The sequence below is a fragment of the Vicugna pacos genome, chromosome 18 (genome assembly GCF_048564905.1).
Source record: "Vicugna pacos chromosome 18, VicPac4, whole genome shotgun sequence".
Classification (NCBI taxonomy): domain Eukaryota; kingdom Metazoa; phylum Chordata; class Mammalia; order Artiodactyla; family Camelidae; genus Vicugna; species Vicugna pacos.
Window position 1 is genome coordinate 46049133 of NC_133004.1, and position 27869 is coordinate 46077001.

The 27869-nt window shown below is 60.8% G+C and overlaps 1 protein-coding gene across 6 annotated transcripts in view; it reads left to right on the plus strand.

Moving 5' to 3' along the window:
* MAD1L1 (mitotic arrest deficient 1 like 1) overlaps positions 1 to 27869 on the plus strand; it is a 273678-nt gene that overhangs the window by 146251 nt on the left and 99558 nt on the right. For 5 of the 6 annotated variants that reach the window (XM_072943444.1, XM_072943446.1, XM_072943445.1 and 2 more), the window contains 2 exons: positions 10840 to 10980; positions 19702 to 19758. In XM_072943444.1, the coding sequence (XP_072799545.1) occupies positions 10840 to 10980; positions 19702 to 19758 (198 nt within the window). The remainder of the gene's footprint in view (positions 1 to 10839; positions 10981 to 19701; positions 19759 to 27869) is intronic. The other variant, XM_072943447.1, reaches the window with a different exon arrangement.

Below are 27869 nucleotides of genomic sequence, written 5' to 3' on the forward strand. Positions count from 1 at the left end.
ACACACTGCTGTCAGAACGGCCAAAACTGAACATGGGGGCCACCCCCGTGCCGGTGAGGTTGCAGAGAGAGGGGTCCCCTGTTGGTCGCCCTGGACAGTGACTAACGGTCTCTCACAAACTGAGCTGCAAGGACCACGAGATCGAGCAGTCGCATGTTCACACAGAAACCTGTGCAGGAGTGTCCCTGGCAGCTCCGTGTGTCCCAGCGTGTCGCTGGGGAGAGCGCTGGGTCCTCCGGCGGGCAGTGCGGGGCACGCGGTACAGCCTCCGAGTGGAATCGGCTGGGCTCACCCGTGGCTGCCTCCCCCATCTCCTCCTTCTCTCCGTACGAGTCTGCGCTCTGCCCTCGGGATGCTGCCGGCCCGCGCAGTCGGCTGCCCTGGGGACTCTCCCTCCGCCAGCTCTGTGCCCATGTGGAGCGGCCGCGGTGTTGGCCATGAATCGGAGACGTCCTTAACCTTGCAGGGCCTCAGGTTTGGCGTCTGCGGAGTGACGGACAAGGTTGGCTGGTGTGTCCTGAGGTGCCTCTTAACTTCTGGCTCCTTGAAAACGGTCAACACCTGTTTCTTTCCTTGATTGAAGAACTGTGCGTTGTGGGGAGCTTGGAAACCGCTGAGGAGGGTAACAGACATTTCTAAAGACCTTGATCCTCCCACCCAGAGACACTAAAAACACGTTTGTCTGTTTCCTTCTAATCTCCCCACCTCCTTTCCTCCTCATCCACCCACCCATCCACCCACCCACTTCTCCGTCCACTCATCCATCCACCCACCCACCTGCTCATCCACCCACCCACAGACCCCTCCACCCACCCACCCACCCATGCCTCCATCCACTCACCTACCCACCCACCCACCTGCTCATCCACCCACCCACACACCCCTCTACCCACCCACCCACCTGCTCATCCACTCACCCACACACCCCTCCACCCACCCACCCACGCCTTCATCCACTCACCTACCCACCCACCCACCTGCTCATCCACCCACCCACCCACCCATCCATCCATTATGGCTGACAGCAATGTGTGCCAGGTGCTGTGGGATCAGCCATGTTCCCCAGCTGTCCCACGTACTGGGAGCAGCTGTGACAGGATGGACAGACCTGTTTGTGTCCTGTATGTCCATCACTTAACATTTATTACACACTCTTTGAAAATAAAGCCCTCAGGGGTTGTATGCTGTTTCTTTGTACAGATGTACCAAAACCAAACCCTTCCCTTCACTGGAACTTTAGATTGTCTCCGCTTTTCGTTATTTTTCCCACATGACCAGCATCCTTGGACTCAGCCCTTCCTCCTACTGTGTGCTCGCAGAGCCTTTGCAGAGACCCCTTGGCTTCCTCAAGGCTCAGTCGAGTGGGCACTAGAGCAGCTCTTCCACCGGGTCCTCTGTTCCTGCTGCCCATTCAGTGTAAGGTGGGGCTGGAGGGTGAGAGATGACTCCTGGCCCCCTCCCCCAAGGTGCCCCCTTCCCCCATGGAGTCCCCTCCCCTGAAGTGTCCCCCCATCCGAGTGTGCCCCCCGTCCCCAAGTTGTCCTCCATCCCCCTGGGCTCGTGGGAGCCTCAGCATCCTTGGCACCTGCCATCACCTCGGAGATGAGAGCTGCCACGGGCCGGCCTTGCCTGGGAGGGAACGCTCCGTGGCCGGTGAGGCTGGCACTGACTGTCACATCTCGGCTCCAGGACAGGCCAGCAGCTGGGAGCGGCTGTCAGATCCTGAGCTGCGTTTCCTCATGGCGGCACCGGCTCCTCTTCCTGCTCTGGCCTGAGGACACTTGCAGTTGTCGAGTGTGACCCGGGGCCAGTGACGAGGGGACGCTGAATGTGGGCCTGGCAGCTCAAGTTCAGTTCTGCACGAGGCTGGCGTCCCAGAGGCCATCAGCTCCAGAGGTTGGAGCGCCTGGGCTGGGGCCCCCGTGGGGTCTCACCCCCAACCCCAATCCCGAGCGTAGCAGCGCAGCGTTGGCGGGGCTGCAGCTGCACTTGGCTCCAGACGAGTGAGGGCGGGGCCGGGAGGGGCGGGGGCAGCAGGCACAGCTGACCCCCGCCAAGGCAGGCGGCCCAGCAGAGGAGCCGCCCTGGTCTCTGGTCCCCGGGGGCACCTGCTGTGGGTAGAGCCGTCTACTGAGTGTGGAGATCTGCTCAGCGAACGCGTTCTAACCTGTTCTCTTGCCCAGTGCTGTCGTGGGGGTTGAGAACGCAGAGAGGAGGAGGAAGCGTCCCACCCGCGCGCGGACTCTCCTGTGCCTGGGGGGGCGGATGCAGCATCGTGGAGCTGGGCCCCGGGTGGGCCCCCACCCAGGCGGCAGCCCGCGACGGGCGTCCCGAGCCAGCTGCTCTTTCCGAGGGGGCGTTTCCGTCGGAATCACCGGATACTTGTTTTGTGTTTTGATGCAGGGTGGAATTCCGACTAGGTGGGCCTAATAGTAATAATCCTCAGTAGCTAAAATTAAAAAGAGATATTGTGGGTTTTACCTAAACGATCTTATTTGGCCTGAAAAATAACCCTGTGATGTGAAATTTCTTCCCTTTATGGTTCAGATAGTGAGACTCAGGCTTGGTCACTCACGTCCCACACAGGTGCCCTAGCTGGGGGCCGGGATCTGGGCAGTCTGATGTTGAGGGAAGGCTCCCATCTGATGACAGGGTGGGTGTGGAGGGCAGAACTGTGCCCGGGTGCTGCTGTGGGGTCAGTCCCTGTGCTGAGTCCTCACCTGGAGCCCAGGGCCTGTCAGCAGGGCTGCACGCTGAGGACGATCTGGCAGAGGGGGCTGGTCCCTGAGTCTGCGGGCAGCTCCCGTGGGGGTGGGGCGGCCAAACCCGGCCTGGTACCTGACCTCCACAGGGAGACGACCTTGCAAATTAGTGAGCCCAGTCTGCGTCCTGCACGTGCTCTGAGACGCGGAGCTTGGAGCATGGTGGAGACTCCAGGTCCCTGCCCCACGAGCTCTGTGCAGCCCCGCGAGCTCCGTGCAGCCCACGAGCAGTGGGCGCTCCAGTGCAGGGGCTTCGGTCCACGGAACGAGGCGTTCCAGTCTGTTTAGTGCGGTGAGTCAGAGCCCAAGCTCCAGCTTCCTGCAGACCTGGGTTGGGGTCTTAGCTGTCACTAGGGTCTGCTGACCTGGTGCAGGTGACGTAGCCCAGGAAGCCAGCGTCCTCGTCTGAAGACTGACCGAACACGTCCCCAGTCAGTTTTTGGTTGGACAGGCATTTGCTGAGTGCTGTTGCTCCTAGGCCGTGCTGGGGCTGGGCGTCCGGCGTGTGGAGAACACTGGGGAAGCCGCCTAGTGGAATCTGTGCCTCACACGCGGGATCTGTGGCCGCTGGTGCCCACCCTGGGGAAGAGAGCTGCTCAGACTTGAAAACGTGTGGGTTTGAACAGCGGTGCAGCAGTCCATGTCCTTCAGCCCACAGGGAGACGGAGGCATGGAGAAGGAAGGGGTGTGGGCCACGCCCCGGTCTGCTCCTGTGTCGCGAGCTCTTTCCCCACTGTCCTGTCTGATGTCTTGTGCCTCACGCAGAGCCAGGCCGCACCCATGGTCATGCCCTCAGCCTGTGGTCCCCACGATGGTGTGGTCTGATGCCACATGGACGTGGGCGGACACTGAGGGGGGACAGTGCCGCAGCCCTGGCCCCCCCTTGCTCGAGTGTCACCCTGGAACGCCAGCTCCCTCAGGCGGCGCCCACGCCGTCAGCACGTGAGGGTGAGGACCTGCCGCTGGGAAGCTCAGTGCCGGCTCCGGGTGGATGCCACGGACCGTGTTATGCAGTGAACGTAAATGAAATGGAGTTTGTAATAGAGCAGTGTGAAATCTAAGTACAATTGCTCTGGGAAAGCTTGCTTGATCCCCACTCCTCTACAATAGGTGTTGTAGAGCTTTCGTCAGGAGGCGGAGATCGCAGGAGCATGGCCGCTGGTGAGAAACACAGAGACGTGCAGCTGAGCCAGCTCAGCCCTGCCAGCCCGCTGGCGACTGTGGGCAGTGGGGGCGGCTGCGAGCGGGACCCTCCCCGGAGAGGCCTGTGGGGGGACGCTCGGGTCCTGGACAGGACAGGAGGTGCCTTTCGGGCCTGCCAGCTGTCTCTTACAGGCCTGCTCTGGCTCTGCCCAGAAGCAGAGCCCAGTGAACGACAGACTGGCTTTATGGGTCAGATAAGACTCTGATAGACGAAGAGGGTGAAGAGCAAGGAGCCGCAGAGGACGCAGTGTTAGAAAGCCAGAGGAGGCGCGCGGTGCTACCCAGTGCTCAGGAGGCACGCTCAGCGAGCAGACAGCGTGGGCAGCAGGGGACCTGGAGCCCGGGGACGTGCAGGGAGCAGAGGTCGTGGGCACCGACACGGCCCGGTGCTGCTTACTCCTGCCGACCTGCGAGCAGAGCTAGTGGGATGGGAAAACCAACACTTATCACAGCGAACCAGCCGTTGGGAAAGGCTGACAGCTTCTCGGTGTCCTCAGCCGGCCGTGGCCAGGGCGACGTCTGGTTTGTTTTGGAAGCATTTTCATCACACACAGGTGGACGGTTTCCGCCGCTTGTGAAGGGGTTATGCTGCCTTTTGTTGGAGGTCTGGCAGGACCCCGTCAGGGGGGTCTCGGTGGTGTGAGCAGGGGTCCGTGTGACTCAGGTGAGCCTTACCTCCTTAGGGAGGAAGCCCCGCAAGGAATGCATTTGGGAGCATTGCTCACACTCTACTCAGGGCACTCTGGGGAGTTAGTTAGCAGCCCGGCAGCCTGTTAAGACGACGCTCGGGTCCGCTCACTGCCCCCTGAACTCGCCTTTTCCCCGTTAACTGGGGTTGCTGAGTTTGGGCTCTGCAGACTTCGGTCCCAAGAGCCATCTTCCCTCAGACCTGGGGTTGCGCTGCGTCGGCTGGGGGCCTCTCCTGCTGTGGTTGTGACGTGTGAGCTCTGCGCGGGCGGAGGGTGGGGTGGGGACCTGCCGAGGGGCCGCCTTCTCCCTGCCCTGCTGTTCCTGGACCCCCCCCCCACCGCAGTGGCCTGGAGGGTCAGGATCGGGACAGTTGGCCCTGGTGTGTCCCTAGGAGAATTCCAGAGCAAACGCCGTCGGAGGCCTCAGGCCCAAGGAGCTGAATTTCCTCGGAGGCAGAACAGGGGACTCGGCGGGAAATGGCAGCCTTTCCCCAGCGCTCACGTCCGGCTCTGGGCCGTGGACGTTCTTGTCTTCTGCTCCTCCTTCCTCTGCCCGCTGTGTCTGCATGATAATCCCAGCTCCCCAGTAACCTTCCCTCGTCCCCAAGCCTGTCACTCCTGCTCCGACCACGCAGTGCCACACCCAGGACTCCCCGGCACCGGGCCCCACGCCGTCCTCCCCTAAATGCCGCGGCTCCTTGGAATCTGTGCAGAGCGCCAGGGTCTCGTGCAGCCCCCCCGCCCCCAACGCTGCCCTGCCCGGCCGCCGACACCCTCGGCCTGCTGCGTGGGCCCTCGCTGCTCTCGGGCAGAGGGTGGGAAGCTGGTCTCAGGTCTGACGCGCTTTCTGGGAAGCTGTCCGCAGGTGAGACTGTGCCCCGCGTTGCTGTGCTGCTGAGACTGCAGAACGTCTGTTTTCTAATATTTCCTTTTCTCAACTTCTCAGCGGGGTGGCCTGTGTGGGTGAAGCGCTCTGACCCAGAGTGCAGCTTGGTGAGTCATCATCACGTCAGTAAACCCCCCAGGTTGAGAGCGGAGCCGTGGCCCGCACCCCGAAAGCCCCGGCGCCCCTCCCCCGACCGCCCCCGGTCCTGACCCCACGCGGCAGTCTCACCAGGCTTCAGATTGTGTGAGCGCAGTCGCACAGTGTGACCTCCCGTGTTTGGATTCTGCTGTGCACAGCTGTGTTGGGGCTGCGGGCCTGTCATTTTGCGTCCCGAGTGCACCGTTGTGCGTCCTTTTGTCCATCAGTGGGCTTCTCCGTCTCTCAGCGCTTGTGAGTAATGCTGCCATGAGGGTTCTTTTTTTTTTTTTTAACCGAAGTACCATCAGTTACAATGTGTCAATCTCTGGGGCACAGCACAATGTCCCAGTCATTCATATACGTCCATAATTCATTTTCATATTCTTTTTCATTATAGGTTATTACAAGATATTGAACATACAGTGAAAACTTTTAAAAAATCTGTTTTTGTATATAGTGGCTAACATTTGTAAATCTCAAACTCCCAAGTTTATCCTGTCCCAGCCCCTTTCCCTGGTAACCATAAGATTGTTTACTCTGTCTGCGAGTCTTTTTCTGTTTTATAGATGAATTCGTTAGTGTCCTTTTTCTTTTTCTTTTTTTTTTTTTTAGATTCCACGTATGAGTGATATCATACGGTATTTTTCTTTCTGTTTCTGGCTTACTTCACTTAGAATGACAACCTCTAGGTCCATCCATGGTGCTGCAAATGGCATTATTTTGTTCTTTTTTATGGCTGAGTAATATTCCGTTGTATAAATATACCGCAGCTTCTTTATCAGTCGTCTGTCGATGGACATTTGGGTTGTTTCCGTATCTTGACTACTGTAAATAGTGCTGCTATGAACACTGGGAAGCGTTTATCTTTTTGAATTAGAGTTCCCTCTGGATATATGCCCAGGAGTGGAACTGCTGGGTCATAGGTTAAGTCTATTTTTAGTTTTTTGAGGACTCCACACACTGTTTTCCACAAGGCACCGAACTGCATTCCCCCCAGCAGTGTGGGAGGCTCCCTTTTCTCCACGCCCTGCGGGAACGTTCTTGAGCGCGCCTTCTGGACACGTGCACACACATGAGTCCTGTCTGTGCGTCCCTGGGAGGCCCCTGTGCCACCGCACTTCACTCACCTGCATAGCTGGTGGCAGTTTACCAGGGTGGCCGTGACCGTTTGCACACCTGCTGGGGAGGCACGGGCACCCTGCCGCTTCAGAGCCTTGCTCACACTTGGCACTGTCTCCGTAACCTGAGGTGTCCCTGCCGGGGAGGGAGGGCCATGCCTCCTGTGTTTGTGGTGCCCAGGGCACTGATGAGGTCACACACCTCTCCGCGTGTTTGGCGGCCTTGTGGAGGTCCACTCTGCTGGAGCCCCTTTCAAGCCCACTGCCCATTTCTCTTCCTCCTGCCCTTTTTCTTCCTGACTTGCAGAAATTCTTCATATATTGTGGATCCTAGCTTTTTGTCAAGTGTTTGTCTTACAAATATCTTCTCTCTGCTTTTCACTCTCTTCAGTGCAACAGAGTTTTTGATCTTAGTGGGCTCTGATCTACCCGCGTGAAAGTTCCTTTATGGTTGCTATTTCCTGTGTCCTGTTTAGGAGACCTTTGCTTGCCCCGAGGCGCTGGTGCGTCTGGCCGGCCTGGGGCTGCAGGGTTTGGCCGCTGCCTGGTTATTGGGCAGCTGTGCCCGGTCTCCCTGGGGGGCGCGCGAGGAGTGACTTTGTACCTCTGCGCCCGGAAGACTGTGGCCTGGACTTGACCTGGGTTCTTCCCAAGCTCTGTGACTGCCTCTTCCTCCCACTTGGCAGCCACCTAGGCACTCCACGGCCGTACCATACAGAGAAGAAAGCACGGCTTTTTCATCTCTGCCATCCTCAGAAGACCCCATCCCCCGGGTACTGACCTGGGCCCCACTTAGAAGCCTGCAGGGTTCTGAGCCGGTCAGGGAGTTGGGGCAGTAAGACTGGCGGTAGAGGGGGTCTTGATCTGTCTGTCCTGGCTCCTCCTGGGCCGACCCAGAGGTGCTGCAGGGCTGCACTCTGATCTGCCCACTCCGGGGGTGGCCCCACCCTTGTCCCCGAGTTGGGCACGAGGGTGAACCCTGGTTGGACTCCAGGTGCCCACTGCAGAGCGAGGGGCGCCCCGGTTGCTGGTCCACCCTTCCAGGCCTGCTCCTCCCCTGGACGGGACCTCTGTGTTCAGGATAGAGCTGCACTTTCTTCACCTGGTCCTGGAGGCCTGGGTGCACGTAGGCCAGTAAAATTACCCCAAGCACTTCGTCTTTCAGGGTCAGTTTGGGGCTGTCAGGGCCAGCCTGTCCGTCTCAGCCTGGAGCTCTGAGGCCGGGGCTGGTGGGAGTGGAGCGGGTCACGGCCCTGAGTGGCCAGCTAGGGGTCGGGGCAGCCTCCATCCCTGCATCCCGCCACGTCCTCAGCTCACTTCTGCCCGCAGGACGCTGCTGCCATGCTCTTTGGTTGCTGTTCGCATCACGCGATTGGCAGCAGACAGAACTGCTCTGTACCCGGCCAGCAGCACCCAGTGGAAAATGCCGCCTTGCTTGTTTCTGGAGCGGGTCAGCCGGGCGCCTCTGCTCAGGGACTCACCAGCACTTGTCCACGTGGGGATGAGGAGACGGTCGCCATACGTGGACTCGGTCATTACAAAGTCATCAGGTCAAGCCAGCCCGGTTCTTGCTCTTCCACTACTAATGACAAAACGATTTCTTTAAAGGTAAAACCAACAAACTTTCAATTTTACATCTCCCTCTTTGCTAGCCTGGAGATATAACAGAAGAGAGTCGTAGGGAGAGACGGCAGTTTGGAGATTTACTGGCCAATAAAGGAGACAATTACAGCTTGTTTATGAGAGGAAGCCCCCTCCCCGGCCCCTGCGTGGCATCGTCACTCTGGTAATGATAACTCTGTAACCAGCTCGAAACCATAAAAGTCAATGTGAAGATATAGGATTTCAATAAAATTATGACACTCGATAAACCTTCCTGTTGGAAACAAATTTTCACGGATATGTGACCAGTTCCAGTTGGATTTGTAACTTTAATTTCTCACTTATTGAATTTTTTTGTCATCAAGTAATTACGAAGCCCGTGCTGGGGTGACAGCCTGGCTCGGAGCACAAGAGACCACTGAGCTCATTGGGCAAAGGGAGCAGGGTGGGAGGATCCAGGGACCCCCTGCAGCAACGCCAGGCTCACCTGACAAGGAAGGGCCTGGGCAGGCGGTGGGCAGCGTCATAGCTCGGGGTGGACGAGCACTTGGTGTGGGTCTCCCCCCGGGCAGTCAGGCCTCGGCTCCCGGAAGCACCGGCAGAGAGGATGTGGGTAGAGGGTCTGTGGCCCCGCCCCCCAGGTCAGTTCCAGTTCTCAGACTTGGCCCTGGAGCTGGTGCTGGTGCGGGCTGTGTCCACAGCTCGCCTGACTCCCTGCCCTGTGGGGGACGGGTGTGGGGGCTGCGAAGGGACGCTGGCCTGGGTGCCTTCTCCAGCAGCTGTCCCAGAGCACGTGTGACTACCTGGAGGTCCGTGTGCCGGTGTGGGTGAGGTCGCTCTGCTGTCATCGCAGGAGCCTCGCCATTCACAGGTGGCGGCTGGACGCTTGCTCCTTGATGGCATTGACCGTCACAGCCATCCTGTGAGACCGGCTGGTTACCCACCTCACTGATCACAGAGCGGAGGCTCAGGGGAACTCAGGCGCCGGCCTCCGGTTGCCAGCTGGTCCAGAGCGGAGCGGGACTAGGACCCGGCCCCACTGCAACCCGCCTCTTCTTCCTGGGCTGTGCTGTCCCAGGCAAGGCCACTGGGCTGTGTGTCTTGCTCCCTAGTGTGGCCCACTCACCCCGGCGCCGCCGTCTCTGGGCCCCTGTTAAAAACGCAGACTCTCAGGCCCCACCCCAGCCTGCTGAGTCTGGAAAGACTTTTCACAAGTCCCGGGGGTGCGAGAGCATGGAGGGCTTGCTCCCGCGTTCTCCAGGGGAACTCGATTTTCCCTGATGGTGTGACAGCTGGTGTGACAGCTGGGAGGAGGGGGCGCCGGCCCTCAGCTCCTGCCTCACCTGTTAGGGACCCAGTCTCCATGCATGCTCGGGGTCAGGGCCAGAGAATCCAGTCCTGTGGTTCCAGGCCTGCAGTCGGGGAGGGAGAAAGGCGGTGGGCGGCCCACGGGGAGACGGAGCCTCCTGTCCCCGTGCAGGCGCCCCTGCCACAGGCTGGCTGGAGGGCCTGGCTCCTGGACCAGAGACGCCTGAGCTCCGCGGCCCCACTCTTCTCCAGGAGGGCCTCTGCCTCCGTGAGCGTCTCAGGAGGAGCCGCCAGCCTCTCCTGAGCCCCCCTCATCCCAGCTCATGCTGTCGGCCTCCCCATGTCTAGCAGGGCACCACAGAGCAGCCCTCCTGGATGGCTCTGAGAGTCCTGGTGTGGCGTGGCCAGTGCCTCCCATGGAACCTGAGCCACGTCTTTCCTTGGCACCCTTTCTTCCCCAAGAAATGGAGGAGGGTGCTAGGTGTGGCTAGTGCACGGTGACGCGTGGGGTTGGGGCCTCCGGCTCCCCAGGGGCTCTGGGTGCACGAGGAGCCCACTGGGGCCAGAGCTGTTGCAGTGGGTGTCCCGGGACCTTTCGGAGAACTCTGGGCAGGTGGAGGGAGCGGTCTGTGTCTCGGTCCCCTCGGACACTTGCTGCCTCCCTGCCCTGCCTCACTCACCATGTCCCCTGCTCAGGACCCCTCTCTGAGTATTACTGGGTCAAAGGCCGGGTCAGAGGTCACGGGAGGAGGGGCACACAAACTCGCTTGCTGGTGGTGTTTCCCTCGGCCTATTTGCTGGGACTCAGAAAGACACTGACCAGGGCACTGGCTGGGATGGGGCAGAGACCTTTTGCCCATCTAGGGACACAGCGGACTCAGGAGAGGGTGGCCAGTGCCCACCACTGGCCCGTGAGGCCCTGACCACTGCAGGACTCTGCAGACGCCGCCGCTCGAGACCAGGTGCTCAGTGGGCCCAGGCTGAAGGTGGGCCCCGGCCTAGCTGGGCCTTCAGAGCAGCCAGGGCCACACGAGGGGCCCCCACCTGACGGCCTGCCCCCTGAACTGGACCCCAAGCCCCAGGCTCCGCACCCCTCGCCCACCCAGGCCTGACCCTGGCGTCTGTGTCCACAGGAGCGGGACGGTATGCGCGCCATCCTGGGCTCCTACGACAGTGAGCTGACCCCAGCCGAGTACTCGCCCCAGCTGACCCGCCGCATGCGCGAGGCCGAGGACATGCTGCAGAAGGCGCACGCCCACAGCTCAGAGATGGAGGTGAGCGTGTCCGTCTGTCTGTGTTTCTCCAGCGTGCCGGTTGCTACGCGCCCACCTCAGTCCTGACTGAGGGTAACTCCAGCTGCACGGAGCGAAGCTGCCTCGACAGCGCTGCTGTCACCCCACGGTTACTCCCTGTGGGACAGTGACGGGGACAGGTTTGCGGGGACAGCTCCCGCATCCCGGCAGTTTTTATGTCCAGAGACCCTCCTGTCTGGCACCGCACGTTCTCCAGCCGGTTCACTCGGAGGCCAACGGTTCTTGCGCCCCCAGTGCCACCCGTTCAAGGGCTTGTGTGTCATTGAAGAGGGGCGTCGGTGTCAGAACTCGGTGACCCTTGCCGGGCCTGCTCAGCCGGCCACAGCCCCTCCACTCTCCAGCCTCCACCCCTGGTGTCCGGGTTTGGGCACCTGCTCCCATTGGGCTCCTTGTCTTCCTCTCTGTGAGTCCTGCCTGCAGGAGTCAGACTCGCCCCATTTGCCTGGGCCTGTCCTGGTTTTGGGAGAGAAAGCCCCTGACCCCTCCTCCTTCCTGGGGTCAGCAGGGCAGTGTGGTGGTCACTAAGCCTTCCCGTCCAGTTCCCGGATTATGAAAAAATTCAGGGCAGGAAGATGTCACCAGCTCCACCAGCTTCACCGCCACGACCCTCTGTTCCTCTCTGTCGTCACCGCTGTGGGTGCTCACACGTCCAGTCAGGTGCTGGGTGGCGGGCTCCAGGCAGGGGAACGGCCCCCCAGCCCGAGGAGCCGCCTCCGTCCCGTCCTGTCCCTGTTTTCTCTGGACGGGGGTGCTGCTGGCCTCCTGCCCTCCCCCCATGCCGGGCTGACCGGGATCTGGACTAGGATAGGGGACCTGACACTCCTGACTTTGAGGCCAGGGGTTACCCCGGGGACCGGCCTCAGTGCTCTGATGAGGGCTCTGTTCCCCGCCCAGCAAGGCCCTTGGGGGTGGGCCCTCACCGCCACACGCCCTGTGCCGCAGGCCCTGTAGGGGAGGGGGCCCCCTGTGCCCCGGCCTGGGCCTGAGCCGTTGTCCATGGGGAGGACCAAGCTTGCACTGGCAGCAGTGGGGCATCCCCGGGCAGGCTGCCTGGTCACTGGCCCCTGGCCTTTCTGGAGCATCAGCAGGCAGGTGGGGAGGGGCTCGCTGCTTCCAGGTGCTGAGAATCACCCTCCTCTTCTGGGAAGTGGAGGTCCTGCTTGGGCTCCTTGTGACCTGGGGAGGGCCTGGGTCAGCTGTGTCTGGGGCTGCACGCCTCCTGGCGGCCACCACCAGGTGGCAGCAGACAAAGCCGGTGGGTCCTGCTTCCGCGCCGAGGCCTGGACCCGGGTGGGACGGGGCTGTGCCGAGGGGCCCCAGACTGCAGGGGGCTTCTCCTCAGCCTTGGTCCCCTTTCCTGCTTGTCGCCAAAACCCCTTCTCATCTCCTTCCAACCGTCCCTTAGAAGCTGTGCTGGGAGTCGGTGCCCTCCCTCCTCCCCCTCCCCCTGCCCCCAGTCATCCTCCAGCTGATCTGCTCCAGGCACCGCCTTGCATGCCCACCCCCTCGGGACCCCCCCCACTCAACTGTGTGCGGGTCTGCCCAGAGCCGAGGGGGCTCGGTCAGGAGGAACTGCCTCCATGGGGGCTAGGGAGCTGCCTGGAGCAGGGTGAGGGTAGGGGTCCCAGGTGGGCAGGGCTGGTGACGCCGCCCCTGAGTTCAGGTCCGTGCCTGCAGCAGGGGCCTCTGCCCTCGGGCTGGTTGTCGGGTTAGGACAGGGCGTGTGGGGCACTCAGCGTTTCAGAGCCCGGCTCTCAACGCCTTTTTCTGACGTGAGTTACCCTCTTGCAGAGAGGTCAGACCCCTCGTGGCCATCGTGCTGTCCAGTCAAGAAGGGGATGGGCCTGGGTCTCCGGCAGCCAGAGCGCAGGCGGCCTGCAGTCCTGTCCACGATCCCTGGGTTCTACCCAGACACTCAATCACATCACAGAAGTCATAGGTCCAGGGAGACATGCACGTGCAGAAGGCTTTCTTTCCCCTGTGGTTTATGGAGGGTGACACCTTTTTCAGTGGAAGTACGGTGTGGAAGGGGAGAAATTGGGAAGATGACTTAAACCTTCACCTCCTTCCTATGCGTTACAGCCAGAGGCCCCACCTCCCCATCCCTGGTGGGGAAGCCAAGCTCTCTGGACGTGCCCCTCTGGGTCATCTGGGCCCGTGCCGTGGTTAGCATCTGGGGGCTCCTCCTGTGGCCTCTGAGGTGTCTCCCCAGGTGTCCTGGAAAGTGTCCAGCCCTCACCGGGATGGCCCACCTCCCCTCAAGACCACGGCAGGTGCCCAGCAAGCCCCTGAGAGCGGTGTCATCGCTCTCCTGCAGCCCCCTGCCCTGGCTTCCCCAGGCGCAGACCCCTGAGGAAGGCCCACTGGTGGGTGGCCACTGACAGCTCCCTTGGACTTGGTCACCATCCAAGTTATGGTGAGAGTGAGTCAGGGAGAATGCAACCCCAACTTTAGGGTCTCAGCCCATTAGCAAAGAAAAGGAAGGGGCTCAGCTGGGGGCAGGCCCGGGGGGAGTTCTCGGGTTCAAGAGAGAGCTGGGACAAGCTCTAGGGTGCAGTGGGTGTGAGGGCAGCGGCCTGGTGGGCGCGCCCTGTCCCTGGGTGAGAGTGGGTGACAGAGGCCTTCCTGGCCCGTGGGGACTACCCTGGCCGCTGTGATGACCGCCATCGCTTAGGCCAGGAGGACGGGGAGCACTGGAGCCAGAAGGGCGGGCTTGGGCTGCAGGCGGGAGCCCTGTGAGGTGGCAGCCACAGGCTGTGGGGCAGGGCCTGCTCAGTCGGCAGTGGCCGGCCCTTCTCCCTGGAGACTCCAGGAGAGACTTGTCAGAGCCTCCTTTCAGGCAAAACACAAAACCCAGGATGCTGGGCTGACTGCCTTCAGTTCCAGTGATTTCCAGGGAGACCTGAGGGTCCTGCGCAGCTGCAGGTGGCGTGGTGGGTGGGGGTGGCTGGGAGGGGTGAGGCGGTGAGTGATTCCTTCTCTCGGTGCATGTCTGCTGAGCACCTGCTCGGGGCAGCCTGGGGGTTCCGGGCCCAGACCTGCTTCCTGTCTCCAGCCAGACCGACCCTCCTTGGGGCACAGCTCAGTTACAGGGCACCCAGGTCTGTGAACCCAGCTCACCCTCTGAGGCCCTGAGCCTCTCAGTTGGCGCCTTCACGCTAATCCCGTTAGTGGCAATGATGGCCAGATGGCCGCCCTGTGCCCAGTGCTTCTGCCCCGGCGCTGTGCTCAGGGCGTGGTGGCTGCTGCCTCGTTTTGCAAGTGAGAACGCGAGGCTGGTCTCCCTGACTTTACCGTGCACGGCCCACCGCTTGTGCGCTCTCCCCACGCGGGGGGGGGGGCCCCTCCCAGCCCAGGCCCTAGGCCATCCGCCCCCAACCAGGCCTGGCCCCTTTGGCCGCTGCTGCTCAGCCCAGCCAGGCCTTCCTGCTTCCGGGGGACCGTCAGGCAGGGTAGGACCCAGGCCCGGACCTGCAGGCAGCCTGTGGCTCGGGGAGTGAGAGCCCCTGTGCGGCCTGGTTCTGCAGCCCCAGGAAGGGGGCAGGCTTAGAGGTGCCCCGCTTTGACCTCAGCCCCCGGGGCAGAGCGGCCCGCCGCTGGAGCCGGCCGCTGCAGGGCTGGACCCTGCAGGCTCTGGGGGGCCGTTTCCCTGTTGTTCTGTTAAACAGTAACATCTCGTCGTGTATCGGAAGCTCGGAGAATTACCGGCACCTGGAGACTTTAGAAGCTGCTTCAAGCTGCCTGTCGGAAGTGTATTAGTTGAGCATCAGACATTGACGCACGGGAAGTTATGTAACTTTATGGAACTCGTTTGTAAGGGCTCCTTAGAGCCTCCCCGACAACTGAGATGCAAGCACCTTTTGGGGGCGTTTCGTTCTGTCTTAGGAGCCGTGCGGGGAAAACACCCCCACAGCCGAGCGGCCGGATGGCATGGACGGAGCAGCTTCCCTCCCTGCCCACCCGAGAGCGCGCAGGGTGGGCGCCCAGGGATGGCGCGTGCCGTCGCCCCGGCCCCACCCCACCCCCACCTCCACGGAGCTCTTCTGTCTGTCTGTTTGGTCTTCTTCCGTCCCCTCCCTTACTCCTTCCTGTTCTCTCTCCTCTGTCCCGTCTCACCCTCTCTGCCCCTCTCCTCCTGGGCTGTCTCTCACCCCGTCCCTCCCCCCAGGCTCCCATCTCTTCTCACCTGGGGGTCAGCGGCCTTTGTCTGTGGAGTGAAGACAGTAAATGCTGCGGGCCGTGCGGTGTCTGTGCGTGAGGAGGGCCCGACCCATGGCCCGAGCCCGCAGGGGCAGCTGGAGAGCAGCCGGCTGCGGTAGCGGGTGGCTGAGGCTCCGTGCCGATAAAACTTTGTTGACGAAACAGGGTAGGCTGGGCTTGGTGCGGGCTGCTCCAGCCCCTCCGTCCTGGCGCCCTCCCGCGGGCTCCGTCGACCTGCCTGTCCGCAGACGCGGGGCGGGCACGGGCGCAGGGCCTGGAAGCCCGTCCGCTTCTCCCGGAGCCCTTGCATTTCACCCACGTAGCTTAATCAGTCACTTCTGATGCAGAACGTGTTTTGATTCCGGCAAAAACATTTCAGTAAAACGAACCGGAAGTTTTGAGACTGGGAGAATCCCAGCAGCCCGTCTCTGGCGAGGTTTGGGCCACTCTGCATGGATTTTATTCCACTTAATAAAGCGGCTGCAGGAGCTGGAGCATATGTCACGAATCCTCCTCTGCTGACGGAGCGACGGTCACGCAGCTCACACCGCCTTGGTTCAACATATCGGCCTGATTTGTTTTTCCAGTTTATTTAATTAAAACAGATGACGGTGCTGGCGGCTGCATGCAGGTCTGTGGGAAATCGCAGCTTCAGATTAGAGTGCACCTCATGCTGACCGCCAGCCTGGGGAAGGGGGACCCACAGCAGCTCCACGGCCCCACTCCTCCCGTGACTTCTCTGTGGGCTCACGGACCCTGTTCCTGTCGCCGGCTCCTGGCCCTGGGGGATTTGACTGCAGGAAGAACGTCAGGTTTTGAACCCTGGCTTGTTCACCAGATCCAGTCTTTGTTCTCAGGAACGCGTGTGTTCAGCGCTCCCCTTGTGTAAAGCACTCGGATGACCGTCCTGCAGAAAGCTCACAGGGAACCAGCTGCAGTCCTGAGACAGAGTCACGTGGAGAAACAGGAGGAGGGGAGTGGGGCAGTGACACCAGAGACCCGGGCTCTGGGAGCCCTCTGCCTTAGTGCAGGCGGCCGGGTTCTCCGCATCGCGTGAGGGTGCCGGCTCCCTGCCCGGGACGGGCGTCAGCACAGGACTCCCAGCCGAACGGTGGTGACAGAGGTCTTGGTGGGAGGTGCTTGCAGCAAAAACAGTGGCTCCTCATTGCTGGGCAGTTGCGCTGTGCCAGATTCTTACGTGCTTTCTGTGTAATTCTCACAACCACTCTGGAAGGCAAGAATCACGTTCCCGTCTAGGGACCGGTAACCGATGCTCTGGGGGATGGAAGCCTGCAGACACCCTGCACTTCCCCAGCTCTACTGAGGCGCAAGTGACCAATCAGAGGGGGTGTATTTAAAGTGCACCATGTGACGCTCTGATAACACGCTTTTGTACGTGGTGAACTGGTGGTCACAGTTCAGGTGATTTAAATAAGCAGCTGCATCTCTCACATGTTGTTGTGTGGGGGGAGACTCAAGACCTGCTCTCAACACGTTTCCCGTACGTGACGCATCGCCCTTGATGGTGGTCGCACCGCTGTACGTTAGGTCTGCGGGTCTTGGTCTCCTGTCGCTGGGGGTCTGTGCCCCTTGACCAGCCCCTCCAGCCCCGCCATCCTCCTGCCTCCCCTGTGGACCCAGGCAGCCACCTGCTCAGTTCCTACGAGTTCGACTGTTTCAGATTCCGGTGTGGGATCTGAAAGTGGGATCGTGCACGAGCTCTCTTTCTGTGTCCGGCCGCCTCACTCAGCATCGCGTCCTCTGGGTTCCTCCATGTGACATGAGTGACAGGATCTGCTCCGTTTTTAAGCTTGAACCATCTGTCTATACGTGCTGTATACATGCCACATCCTTGTTCATTCACCACCGTGAGACACCTGGGTTGTTTCCACGTCTTGGCTGCTGTGGACGTGGGGTGCAGGCGTCTCCTTGAGATGTGATTTTATGTGTTTTGGATGTATTCCCAGGAGTGGGACTGCTGAATCACATAGTAGTTCTATGTTTAATTTTCTGAGGAACCTCCACGCTGCTTCCCACAGTGGATGCACTGATGTTCGCTCCCCCAGGCCATGCACAGCACACACTCACCACCACCGGCCACCTGTTGTCTCTCTGATGACACCATCCTAACAGACGTGGGCTGACGTACCATTGTGGTTTGGCTGGCTTGTCCCTGATGACTAGCGAGGTGGAGTGCCCCTTCATTTATCTGCCAGCCATTCTTACTCTTCTTTGGAAAAGCCTCTGTGTAGAAACTCTCACCGTCTTTTAACTAGCTGTTTGCTTTTTTGTTATTCAGTTGTGTGAGTTCCTTGTCTGTATTAGATGTTAACCTTTTATTTGACATGTGGTTTGCAAATATTTTCTCCTGTTCATAGGCTGCCTTTCATTTTGTTTCCTTTGCTGTGCAGAAACTTTTTAGTTTGTTTTTTCTATTCCTATAAAAAATGCCATTGGAATTTCGTTGGAGGCTGCACTGAATCGGAAGATTGGTTTGGCAAGTATGGAGAGTTTACCAATATTACTTCTAACCCACGAACACAGAGTGCCTCTCCACTCATTTATATCACCTTCAGTTTCTGTCATCTGCGTCTTACAGCTTGGAGTGTACACAGATCTTAACCTCCGTGGTTAAATTTATTCCTAGGTGCTTGCTTGTTTTTTGTTGCTGTTGTAATTGGGGCTGTTCCATTCCTTTTTCAGATGCTCCATTGTTAGTGTATAGACATGCAGCTTATTTCTGTATGTTGATTTTGTGCCACTTTACCGAGTCTGTTCCTTGGTTCTGTTTTCTGGTGGGATTTTAGGGTCAGGTCAGCTGCACAGAGGCTCAGTTTTACTTCTTCCTTTCCTGCTCAGATGCCTTTTATTTCTTTTTCTTGCCTTATTGCACAGGCCAGGACTCCCAGTACTCTGCTGAATGCGGGTGGTGGGAGAGGCTGTCTTTGCCTTGTTCCTGGTCTTAGAAGAAAAACTCCCAGCGTTTCACTGTTGAATATGGTATTAGCTGTGGGCTTGTCACATGTGGCCTTATTATGCTGAAGTACATTCCTTTGGCACCTAATTAATTTTGGACATGAAAGGATGTTAATCTTTGTCAGGCATTTATTGAGGTGACCCTGTTACGCTTCTCCTTCAGTCTGTTACCGTGGTGTTTCATTTGATTGCTTGGTGGGTATTGAACCACCCTTGCATTCCATGGCTGAATCCCACTTGATCATGGTGTATGATTTTTCTTAATGTATTGTTGAGTTCAGTTTGCTAGTATTTTGTTGAGGATTTTTGCATCGTGTTTATCAAGGATTTGGCCTGTGGTGTGTTGCTTGCTTTTTCACTGTGGCATCCTGTCTGGCTTTGGTATCAGGTGCCCCACACCTGCCCTGGCCAGGGTCCTGGGCTGAACTGCTGTCATGTGGACCTGACCTGGCCCCGGAGTCCCCCAGCCACAGCCGTAGCTTCACTCGTCCACAGGTCCAAGTGCAGAACTGCAGGAGGGTGGCTCTGTCCTCTGGGCAGCCGTGCCTGAGGCCATCTGCGTGTCCGCATAAACACACCACAGCACGGCGATCAGTCCCCTTGCCTACAGCGCCTTGGTGGCTTCAGGTCTCTGTGTGCAGCTCAGCTGGGGTGGTTTGTGCAGGCGGTCGTGTGCGTGTGCAGTGGCACCTCAGGGAGTTACTGAGTCAGGGGTGCAGGCGTTGACTTGAGGGAAACTCCAGGTCGTCTTCGGAGTGGCTCGCTGGTTTGTATTTCCTCCATGTTGATTACAGCCTTCCCAGCCCTTTGCTTTGCCAGAGTTCTTAGTTTCTGCCAATCAAATGGGTGCGAAGAGGTCGTCCATCGTGGGTCCCGATTTCCACCTAAGCGATGGGGCCTAGACCTGGCGGGCACTGGCTGTCTTGCTCGATGGGATCTGGGGTCTGGTGCCTGTTCTGTGGTGGCTTCCACAGAGATGTAATGGGCCAGCTGACTGCCCAGGTCGAGTGCGAGGCCCTGGGCCCCGCCCGTCGCTGTGAGAGTGAGCCTGCGCTGGGGCAGGTGCTGATTGATGCCCTGGTGCATGGCCATGACCAGGCCTGGCACCATCCGCAGCCCGGATGGTCAGGAACCTCCTGGGCGGGGAGGTTGGCTCTGCCTGGATCCCAGGGTCCTGGGGGTGCACCAGGGGCTTCCCTGGAGGTTGGTCCCCTCAGTTACTTCTTCCAGAACATGAGCTTGCCAAGCAGAGGATCACCACTGTCCTGTTCTCTCATCTGGAGACTAAAACTCCATCCAGATGTCTCCCCTCCCCTCTGACTCCATGGTCACCTTCAAGTGGCAGGTTGGGTGGACTTGGCGAGCTGGGTGCTCCCGCTGTCCTCCCCCTAGCAGTGGGGATTCGGGGCATCCCCAGTGGTGGGGGATGGGCAGAGATGGGGGAGGGGTGGCCCCTTCGGCCCTGGAGGGCCAGCCCCTGACCCTGCTTTCTGTCTTGTCTTGAAGGCTCAGCTGTCACAGGCCCTGGAGGAACTGGGAGCCCAGAAACAGAGAGCTGACATGGTAAGTCCTGAGACGCGCCTGCTGGTGGCCTTCGTGGCCCAAGGAAGCCCAGGCATGGTGCCTGAGAGCTGGGCTCCAGGCCAGAGCTCTTGTCTCCATTGGGGCCTGCCAGATGGGTGGGGGAGGAGGGACTGCAGGGGACCCCAAGGGACACCCACGCGGTGAGGCCAGGACGTGCGCGTTTGTCCCAGAAGCGAGGGCCCCTTGGAGCTGGCGCGTGGCCCGGCCCGGCCCCGGCCCCGCCCCGGGCGCCCTCTGGGGAAGAGGGAGGGCGGACCCGGCCCCGCTCTCCCGCCTTCGCGGGGGCGCTGGAGGGGCGTGGGCTGTGGGGCTGTGTGCATCCGGCCTGGGCGTTTCTTATTTTTGGCCGTAGAGCTGCTGTTCCTTGTGTGACGCCCCCAGGAGCTTTGAGATCCTGGCGCCCTGCCCACCCTCTAGACTAGTTAAAGTCTGGGGGGCCATGTGGGGGGTGTTATTTCATTTCTCCCAGGGCGAGTCTGATGTCAGCCGGGGTGCAGAGCCGCCTGGAGGCCTGGCTCCCACCTCGAGGGGGAAAAGCCCCGCCCCCCCGACTGGGAGACCTTAGGGCACCGTTCTCCACGGGGGCTTGGATGAGATGTGCCTTGTCCCAGGGGCCCGGACCTGCAGAGACCACAGGATGGCGGGGCCTGGCCCTCGCCTGCACTGACTTTTGGCCACGGGTGACAGACGCTGGCGGCCCTCGTGCACACAGCAGGGCCCCGTGGACTCCTCCTGCCAGTCCTTTCATGCTCACTTGGGATCTGGCCTGTAGCTGTCAGACAGGTTTTAATCTCCACCCTTGATTGTCCAATCTTCTGCTTATTTTGTGTTGTTTATTTCATTTCTCTCTTCTTCTCCCCAGTTAAGGGGAAAATGGGAAGTGGCAGTGCCCGGGGCCGGGAGTGCTGGCCATGCTCGCGCGGGGGGCCTGTGAGCCTCTGTTCTCCCTCCACACGCTGCCGAGGTCCAGGGGGTCTCCGCAGCCCGCGAGGAGATCAGGGCTCAGCGGGGAGGTGCACGGCTCGGGGCCCAGAGGCAGGCAGATCTGTGTTCAGATCCTTGGGGGGGTGGATCACCCAGGAAGTGCATGTGTTTGGTTGGGGGAGGTTTCTGCTCTGATACGAACCCGAGTTGGTGGAGAAGGATGAGGTTGAAAATGGGGACAGTGGCCGGGGCTCCTAGTGAGACAGGGGAGCCAGAGTCAACCCACGCCTTCGGTGACAGCCTGGGTGCCTCTGGGTGTCTCTGGGATCGAGAGCAGTCTGCATCCCAGGCCCTCGGTCTGGGACGACTGGGAGGGAGCCCGGGTTCTGCACCATTTCTCCCAGCCAGCAGCCCCGCCGTCTGCTGTTTGCTGGCCCAAGGTGAGTTCACTGTGTAGGAAAGGAGAGAGGGGAAAAAAGAAAAATTTAAACATCTTTAGTTAATTGCAGATGACTGGACAAAGATAGTTTGACTTTCTATTATTAATTAGCAAACTCGTGCCAATTAGGACGCGTGAGCCCAACTCATGCTTTTCTCTTTAAGTATGATCAATATCACATGGAAAGTCGTCCCGGCCGAGGTCGGCCATTAACACACCCCTCGTTAGTACAGCCGGCCGTGCCTGGGGGAAGGTTTTAACTTTAACTGTAGAAATGCTCTAGTACTTTGTAACCCCAGGGAGTGAGGACTAAGGATTTCCTCTCTGGCTCTGGGAGCTGCCAGTCCCAGCTCTGACCCCCACAGTGCCCCTGCTCCCTTCCGCTGCAGCCCCCCAGGGCCTTGGGGGCGAGAGGAAGGGCTGGCCCGGCTGCCCGCGCTCTCCGGCGCGATCGAGGCTACGCTCCGAGCCGCCCGGTGCCTGGCGCTTTATGGGTGGGTCACCACCTGACGATGCTGCAGCAGGCGGCCTTGTCTGTGCAGAGGGACCCCGTTCTCTTGCGACCCGTCTCATCTGGGAGTGCAGTCCTCCCTCTTGGCCTCTCCTGGCCCCGGGCTTTCCTTCCAAAAGCACCCGCCAAACTCGCTCTGGCTCCGGGAACTCGCGCTCAGAGCACAGGGGAGCTGTGAGAGCGTTTGTGAGGCCTGCGAGGAGCTGTGTCCAACGGCGGGCTTGCTGACGCTGCGTCATTGTCACCTCCTGAGTCACCGGGGGTAGTGCGAGCCTCCATTGTTGGGCGCTGGAACCCAGTCACCCTTACTGCCCGCCGCCGGGGAGCCGCCTTATCACAGTCTGCCAGCGGGGCCGGCTGCCTTCCGGGTGATTATTCAGAGCATCTCCTGGTTCTGTGACTGGTGGTGACTCATTTCACGTTCTGGGTCTGCCCTGCCATGACTGGGGACCTTTGTCCTTGGTGGGAGCGCCAGTGAGGCTCGTGGGAGGAGGTGACCGCTGGGACCGTGAGGCCTGGGCCTCCCCCAGCCCTGGCTGCCCTACTTGGAGCGTCAGCGTCTGCTCTTCCCTCCCAGACGCGGGACCTTCTCCTGAGCACAGAGAGAAGCTCTGTGTGTTCACAGTGTGGGAAGATCCAGCCACCTGGGGAAGCACTGGCTGAGCCAGAGCGGCTGTTTCTGCCCGGGCCCCGCTCTGCCCTCGCCCTGGAGGCCGCACCTTACGGTGAGGCTCCTCCCGGGGAGGAAGTGAGCCTGCCCACTGGACTGGGCAGCTTTCAGCGCATCTTGTATTTGGGGCAAATCTGCCGTATTCAGTGGGTGTCTAGCAAGCAGCCGGCTGCTCTGGGGTCGGAGCCTGACTTCCCACAGCGTTTGGTCGGTCGGGCTCCCTACCAACCAGCCACATGGGCGTCTCACTTCCTCCCCGTCAGGGCCCAGTGAGGCTGCCCGCCATCGGCGGTGTCCTCTGCACAGACGCCTGCTCCACACCTTGCGTCCCAGCACCTCTTCTTCCTTCACCCTTCCACATCAGTCCTCATGCTGTTCCGCCTCCTGGAACGTCTTAAGACTCACAGAGCCTCGTTCTCCCTCAGAATCGAGCTTGGTGTTCCTTCCAGCTCCGCCTGTTGCTGTCCCTTTGTGGTGGACACATTGCCTTCTCCTTCCATGGTGGTTCCTGTGACCATCAGTGTCACCCTGGCTGTTGTCCTTGTCACAGGCATGGTTTTAGCCCTGAAATTGCAGCCACTGCTGGCTGAGTGCTTGCTGTGTGCAGCACATACTCAGTGCTGCGTACAGACCACCTTGCTGCAGTCCTTCCTCCAGCTGGGAGGGTCCGTGTGGTACCCCCATCCCAGTGAGCTGGCAGGTAACAGGCTGGGTCCAGACCCGGGACAGGGCCACAAGCACCACGTGCCTCCTCACACCCGTTCACCTGTGGGGCTGGGCCTCCAGCCTGGCCAGGCCGGGCATCGGGAGGTCTGTTAGTGCACAGAGCGGCTGGGTGTGGACACGGGGGGTGATGCCCGCCCTGGGCCCTGCCTGCCTGGGCGGCCAGCCTCTGGGCTGGCTCTGTCTGCAGCGCGCTCCCGAGGAGATGCTGGTGATTCCATTTGTTGCCTTGCGAGGACCCCCCTGCCTTTTGGAGACACAGCCTGACGGCCGGCCTGGGTGGGGGTGACCTGGAGAGGGATTCGCCCCACGTGGACGCGCCCCCGCATGCGCATGTGTGTGGACGAGCGCCGCTCGCGGCCTCGGTCACCCAGGCTTCCGCGTGGTTCCCTGGCTGACACGATGCAACCTTTGTATCGCGTTCTTTCTCTACATTTTCTTCTATGATCTCACGTGTTCTCCCAGGTAAGGTTCGGAGTCACCCTGCCGGCTTCCGCGGGGACATCCCCTGTCCACATGTCCTTCCCGCTCAGGCCGTTGCGCTCTGTGTTTCACATCCTCTCTTACGTCCTTCACATGAGTCTGGTCGTTTTCTTACAAGTCTGGCGCGTTTCTTGTTAGGTGTGCCCCGGGCACCCCGTCCCTCCGGTCAGCGGCAGGCTGCTTTCTCAGCAGCGGCTGTTCTCCCCCAACCGGGCCCCAGCCTGGGGGCCGCTGCTGGGGCCGCCATTCTGCTGACGTCTCCGCGACAGCCGGACCTTGTCGCCCGAGTCGTGGTGCCTCTTGGGGTAACACGTCTGTTTTCTCTGACTGCTTTCGAGACGGCCTCTTTCTCATGAGTTTTGAGCAGTTGGTTATGACGTGCCCACCCCTGGAGCCTCTGACCCAGGACCTGCTGGTGACGGGGCCTGCTCCCCGGCCTCGCGTTCCCTGTGTGTCTGTGTTTCCGCACCTTTGCCCGGCGGCGCGCTGTGCGCTGCTCCTCCTCCACCTGGACCCCACGTCCTCCCCGCGGGTGGAAGGGGCTGCAGTGGGGCAGGAGGGGTGGGGCCGTGAAGATGCATGCACACACCTGCACACACGCGCACGCACGGAGGAGGGGAGGGCGTTTGCTCTTCTGGGAAAGCGCACAGCCTCCTGCTCCTGCCAGAGGGAAGCGGTGGAGGCGATCGGGACTCACACCGACCCTGGAGGAGTTCACAGTAACAGGACATGCCCGTGCTTTCCCCAGCAATACCTTGTACAGAGCTGGCTTGAATGAGACTCTTCTTCAGTGGTGAGCAGTGAAGACACATCACACAATTTTGCAAAGCCAAAGATTTTGTAGAAAAACAAATAACAGGAAAAAATTTCACAGGAAAAGAATGACATTGAGCAGATAAACATTGTTCCTAAACGTTTTGCTGAGAAATGAGACTTAAGCGTTAGGTAGAAGCCGTGAAGGTGGGACAAAGCGCCCAGCGAGGGGTGGGGAGGCCGAGGAGCAGGTGAGCCAGCCACGGCCTCAGGGTGGGGGTTGGGGCTGGGGTCTGGGGGAAACGGAGCAGCGGGGTCCTGCGTCGAGGGGCTGGTGTGTTTACCTGGAAGAGTAAAGCCGACATGAGAGTTAGGAAAACAGCGAGGACGCCCCACGCTCTGGTGCTGTGGGATCGGCGGAGTCAGGGAATGTTCTCGAGAACAGAAGACGGGAAAACACAGGAACGTGGACCTTTCCATCATAAGTAGCTGAAGAGTAAGACGTACCGTCCACAGTCAAGTCAGGTAGCGGGAGTGTGTGCGCAACTGCAGGAAGGCGAACAGCGAGGCACGTGGAGTCGACCAGTCAGGTGCTCGGCACAGGAGAGTAACGGGCTGTTGGAAACAGGCAAGTGCAGGCATTATACAAAGTCAGGAGCTACAAAAGCAGCCACTGAACAGAAAACCAAAAACCTTGCATAGAAAGGCAAGTGAGACCAAGAAGCCCAGAATGAGACAGTTTAAGACGGGACAGAAACCAAGACAGAAGCGCGCACAAAGCCGGGTAAGTCCAGAAAGAAGTCCAAACATAAGTTATGTTAAAGCATAGGTGGGCTCAATTCTCCTATTAAGAGGGGAAGACTTTCTGACTGGGTCACCGGGTACGACAGGAAACACGAGACACTGTGGAACGCAGAGGCGCGCAGGCAGCTGTGCACAGAGAGCGCGCGTCGCCACCCTGACTGCGGTTGAGTTCGGGCCAGCGGCACGGCAGGAGGCGGGGCAGGTGCCCGTCAGTGGCAGAGGCGCAGGGGCATGTCTGTGCCGCCCTGGCCCGCGGTCAGCACCGCGCAGGGCACAGGTGCGGCGGCTTCAGCGGGAGCCTATGAGGGACACCGGTGGCAGGGATTTTACCTCCTAATCCACGCGGAGCAAGCGACAGAGAGCAAGTAACAGGAAGAAGTGAAAGGTCTGTTCTGTGCCAAGAGCCGTGTACGTACACATGTGTTTGTACACGTGTGTGCATGTATCACACATGCCCTGAACCCCGCAAGTAAAGAACTCTTTTTAAAAAGTGCTCCTGGAAAACGTTAACAAAACTTACTCGTGCTTTGGATTAAAAAGCAAACCTTCACAAACTCAAACGAGGAGACCTACTTTCTCTGATCACAATGTGATGAAATTTGAAATTAAGAGCACAGCCAAAAAAAGGAAACGCTCCTAACACTTGGAAACTAAAAAAAGTAAAAAAGAAAGAAACGGAAAAGAAATAGAACCAAAAAACCCCCCCGTCTGTCTTAAACAATTCTGGGGTCAAAGAAGAAATGCAGTTCAAAGGTGCGTGAAACCTAGAAAGTAGTCTTAGTGGAAACTTCTCGCCAGAGCCTTCGGGGGCCGCAGGGGCAGTGGGGGCAGTGGGAGCGGGGGAGGGGGCTGTGGAGGGGGCTGTGGGGGCAGCGGGGAAGTGGGAGCGGGGGGGCCGCGGGGGGGGGCTGTGGGGGCAGCGGGGCCGTGGGAGCGGGGGGGGGGCCGCGGGGGGGCCGTGGGGGCGGGGGGGCCGCGGGGGCAGTGGGAGCGGGGGGGCTGTGGGGGCAGCGGGGCCGTGGGAGCGGGGGGGGGCCGCGGGGGGGGCTGTGGGGGCAGCGGGGCCGCGGGGGCAAGGGGAGCGGGGGGGGGGCCGCAGGGGGGCCTGGGGAGCGGGGGGGGGCCGCGGAGGGGGCTGTGGGGGCAGCGGGGCCGTGGGAGCGGGGGAGCCGCGGGGGGGGCTGTGGGGGCAGCGGGGCCGTGGGAGCGGGGGAGCCGCGGGGGGGGCTGTGGGGGCGGGGGGGCCGCGGGGGCAGGGGGAGCGGGGGGGCCGTGGAGGGGGCTGTGGGGGCAGGGGGAGCGGGGGGGCCGCAGGGGGGCCTAGGGGGCAGGGGGGCCGCGGGGTGGGGCTGTGGGGGCGGGGGGGCCGCGGGGGCAGTGGGAGCAGGGGGGGCCGCGGGGGCAGGGGGAGCGGGGGAGCTGTGGGGGCCGCGGGGGCAGGGGGAGCGGGGGAGCCGCGGGGGGGGCTGTGGGGGCGGGGGGGCCGCGGGGGCAGTGGGAGCGGGGGGGCTGCGGGGGCAGGGGGAGCGGGGGAGCCGCGGGGGGGGCTGTGGGGGCGGGGGGGCCGCGGGGGCAGTGGGAGCGGGGGGGCTGCGGGGGCAGGGGGAGCGGGGGAGCCGCGGGGGGGGCTGTGGGGGCGGGGGGGCCGCGGGGGCAGTGGGAGCGGGGGGGCTGCGGGGGCAGGGGGAGCGGGGGAGCCGCGGGGGGGCTGTGGGGGCGGGGGGGCCGCGGGGGCAGGGGGAGCGGGGGGGCCGCTGGGGGGCCACGGGGGCAGTGGGAGCAGGGGGGCCGCGGGGGGGGCTGTGGGGGCGGGGGGGCCGCGGGGGCAGTGGGAGCGGGGGGCCGCGGGGGGGGGCTGTGGGGGCGGGGGGGCCGCGGGGGCAGTGGGAGCGGGGGGGGCCGCGGGGGGTGCTGTGGGGGCGGGGGGGCCGCGGGGGCAGTGGGAGCAGGGGGGCCGCGGGGGCAAGGGGAGCGGGGGGGGGCCGCAGGGGGGGCCACGGGGGCAGCGTCCTCATGTTTGAACAAGAAAGAGAGAGCATGTATGGATTGGACACCCGCTCGAGAACCCGGGAGAGGGAAGCAGAGCAGACCTCAGTAAAGGAAAAGGCAGGCACTTGTGGGATTAAAAGCAGAAATTAATGAGAAACTGAAAACTGGTAGAAATAACAGACAAAAGCCAAATGCCTGTGCTTTGAAATGAAACCAGTAAAAGTGTTAATTATTCGCAGTCCTGGTGAAGACCTAGTAGGGAGCACGGCCACCTGAAATAAGAAGTCAGGGGCGCCAGCCCGGCGCCCCTGCCTGGTACGGGCAGTGGCGCCCGGCGCTGCCGAGGCCTGGGTCCGACCCGGACGCGGTCCCGCGCGGCCACTGGGCTCTGCACACCCGCTCCGCACACTTACCTCGGCAGCGAGGAGGATACATAAAAGCAAAAGGATAATGCCTTCTGCATGCACTCGATGAAGAGAGTTAGGAATTAATCTTAATTCTATTTAAAGTACAAATGTGAATGAAATGAGTAATTTTCTAGGAAAATGTAACCTATCAGTACTGACTCCAGAAGAGAGACGCTTCAAACAGACCAGTTGTCACAAAGTTGTCATGAAACAGCCACCCCTACCTCCTCCAACAAACAGAAACGGAAAATGCTTCAGGTGAAGTCAGCTTTGCAAGGAAATCCCACTACAGGTCACGTTCTGCCCACACTGTGTGTGCCGTCCCCGGGCAGGGGGCATGGGGAGAGCTTTCGGGAAGAGAGCCTGTGTTGTGTGCGTGGGTCCACA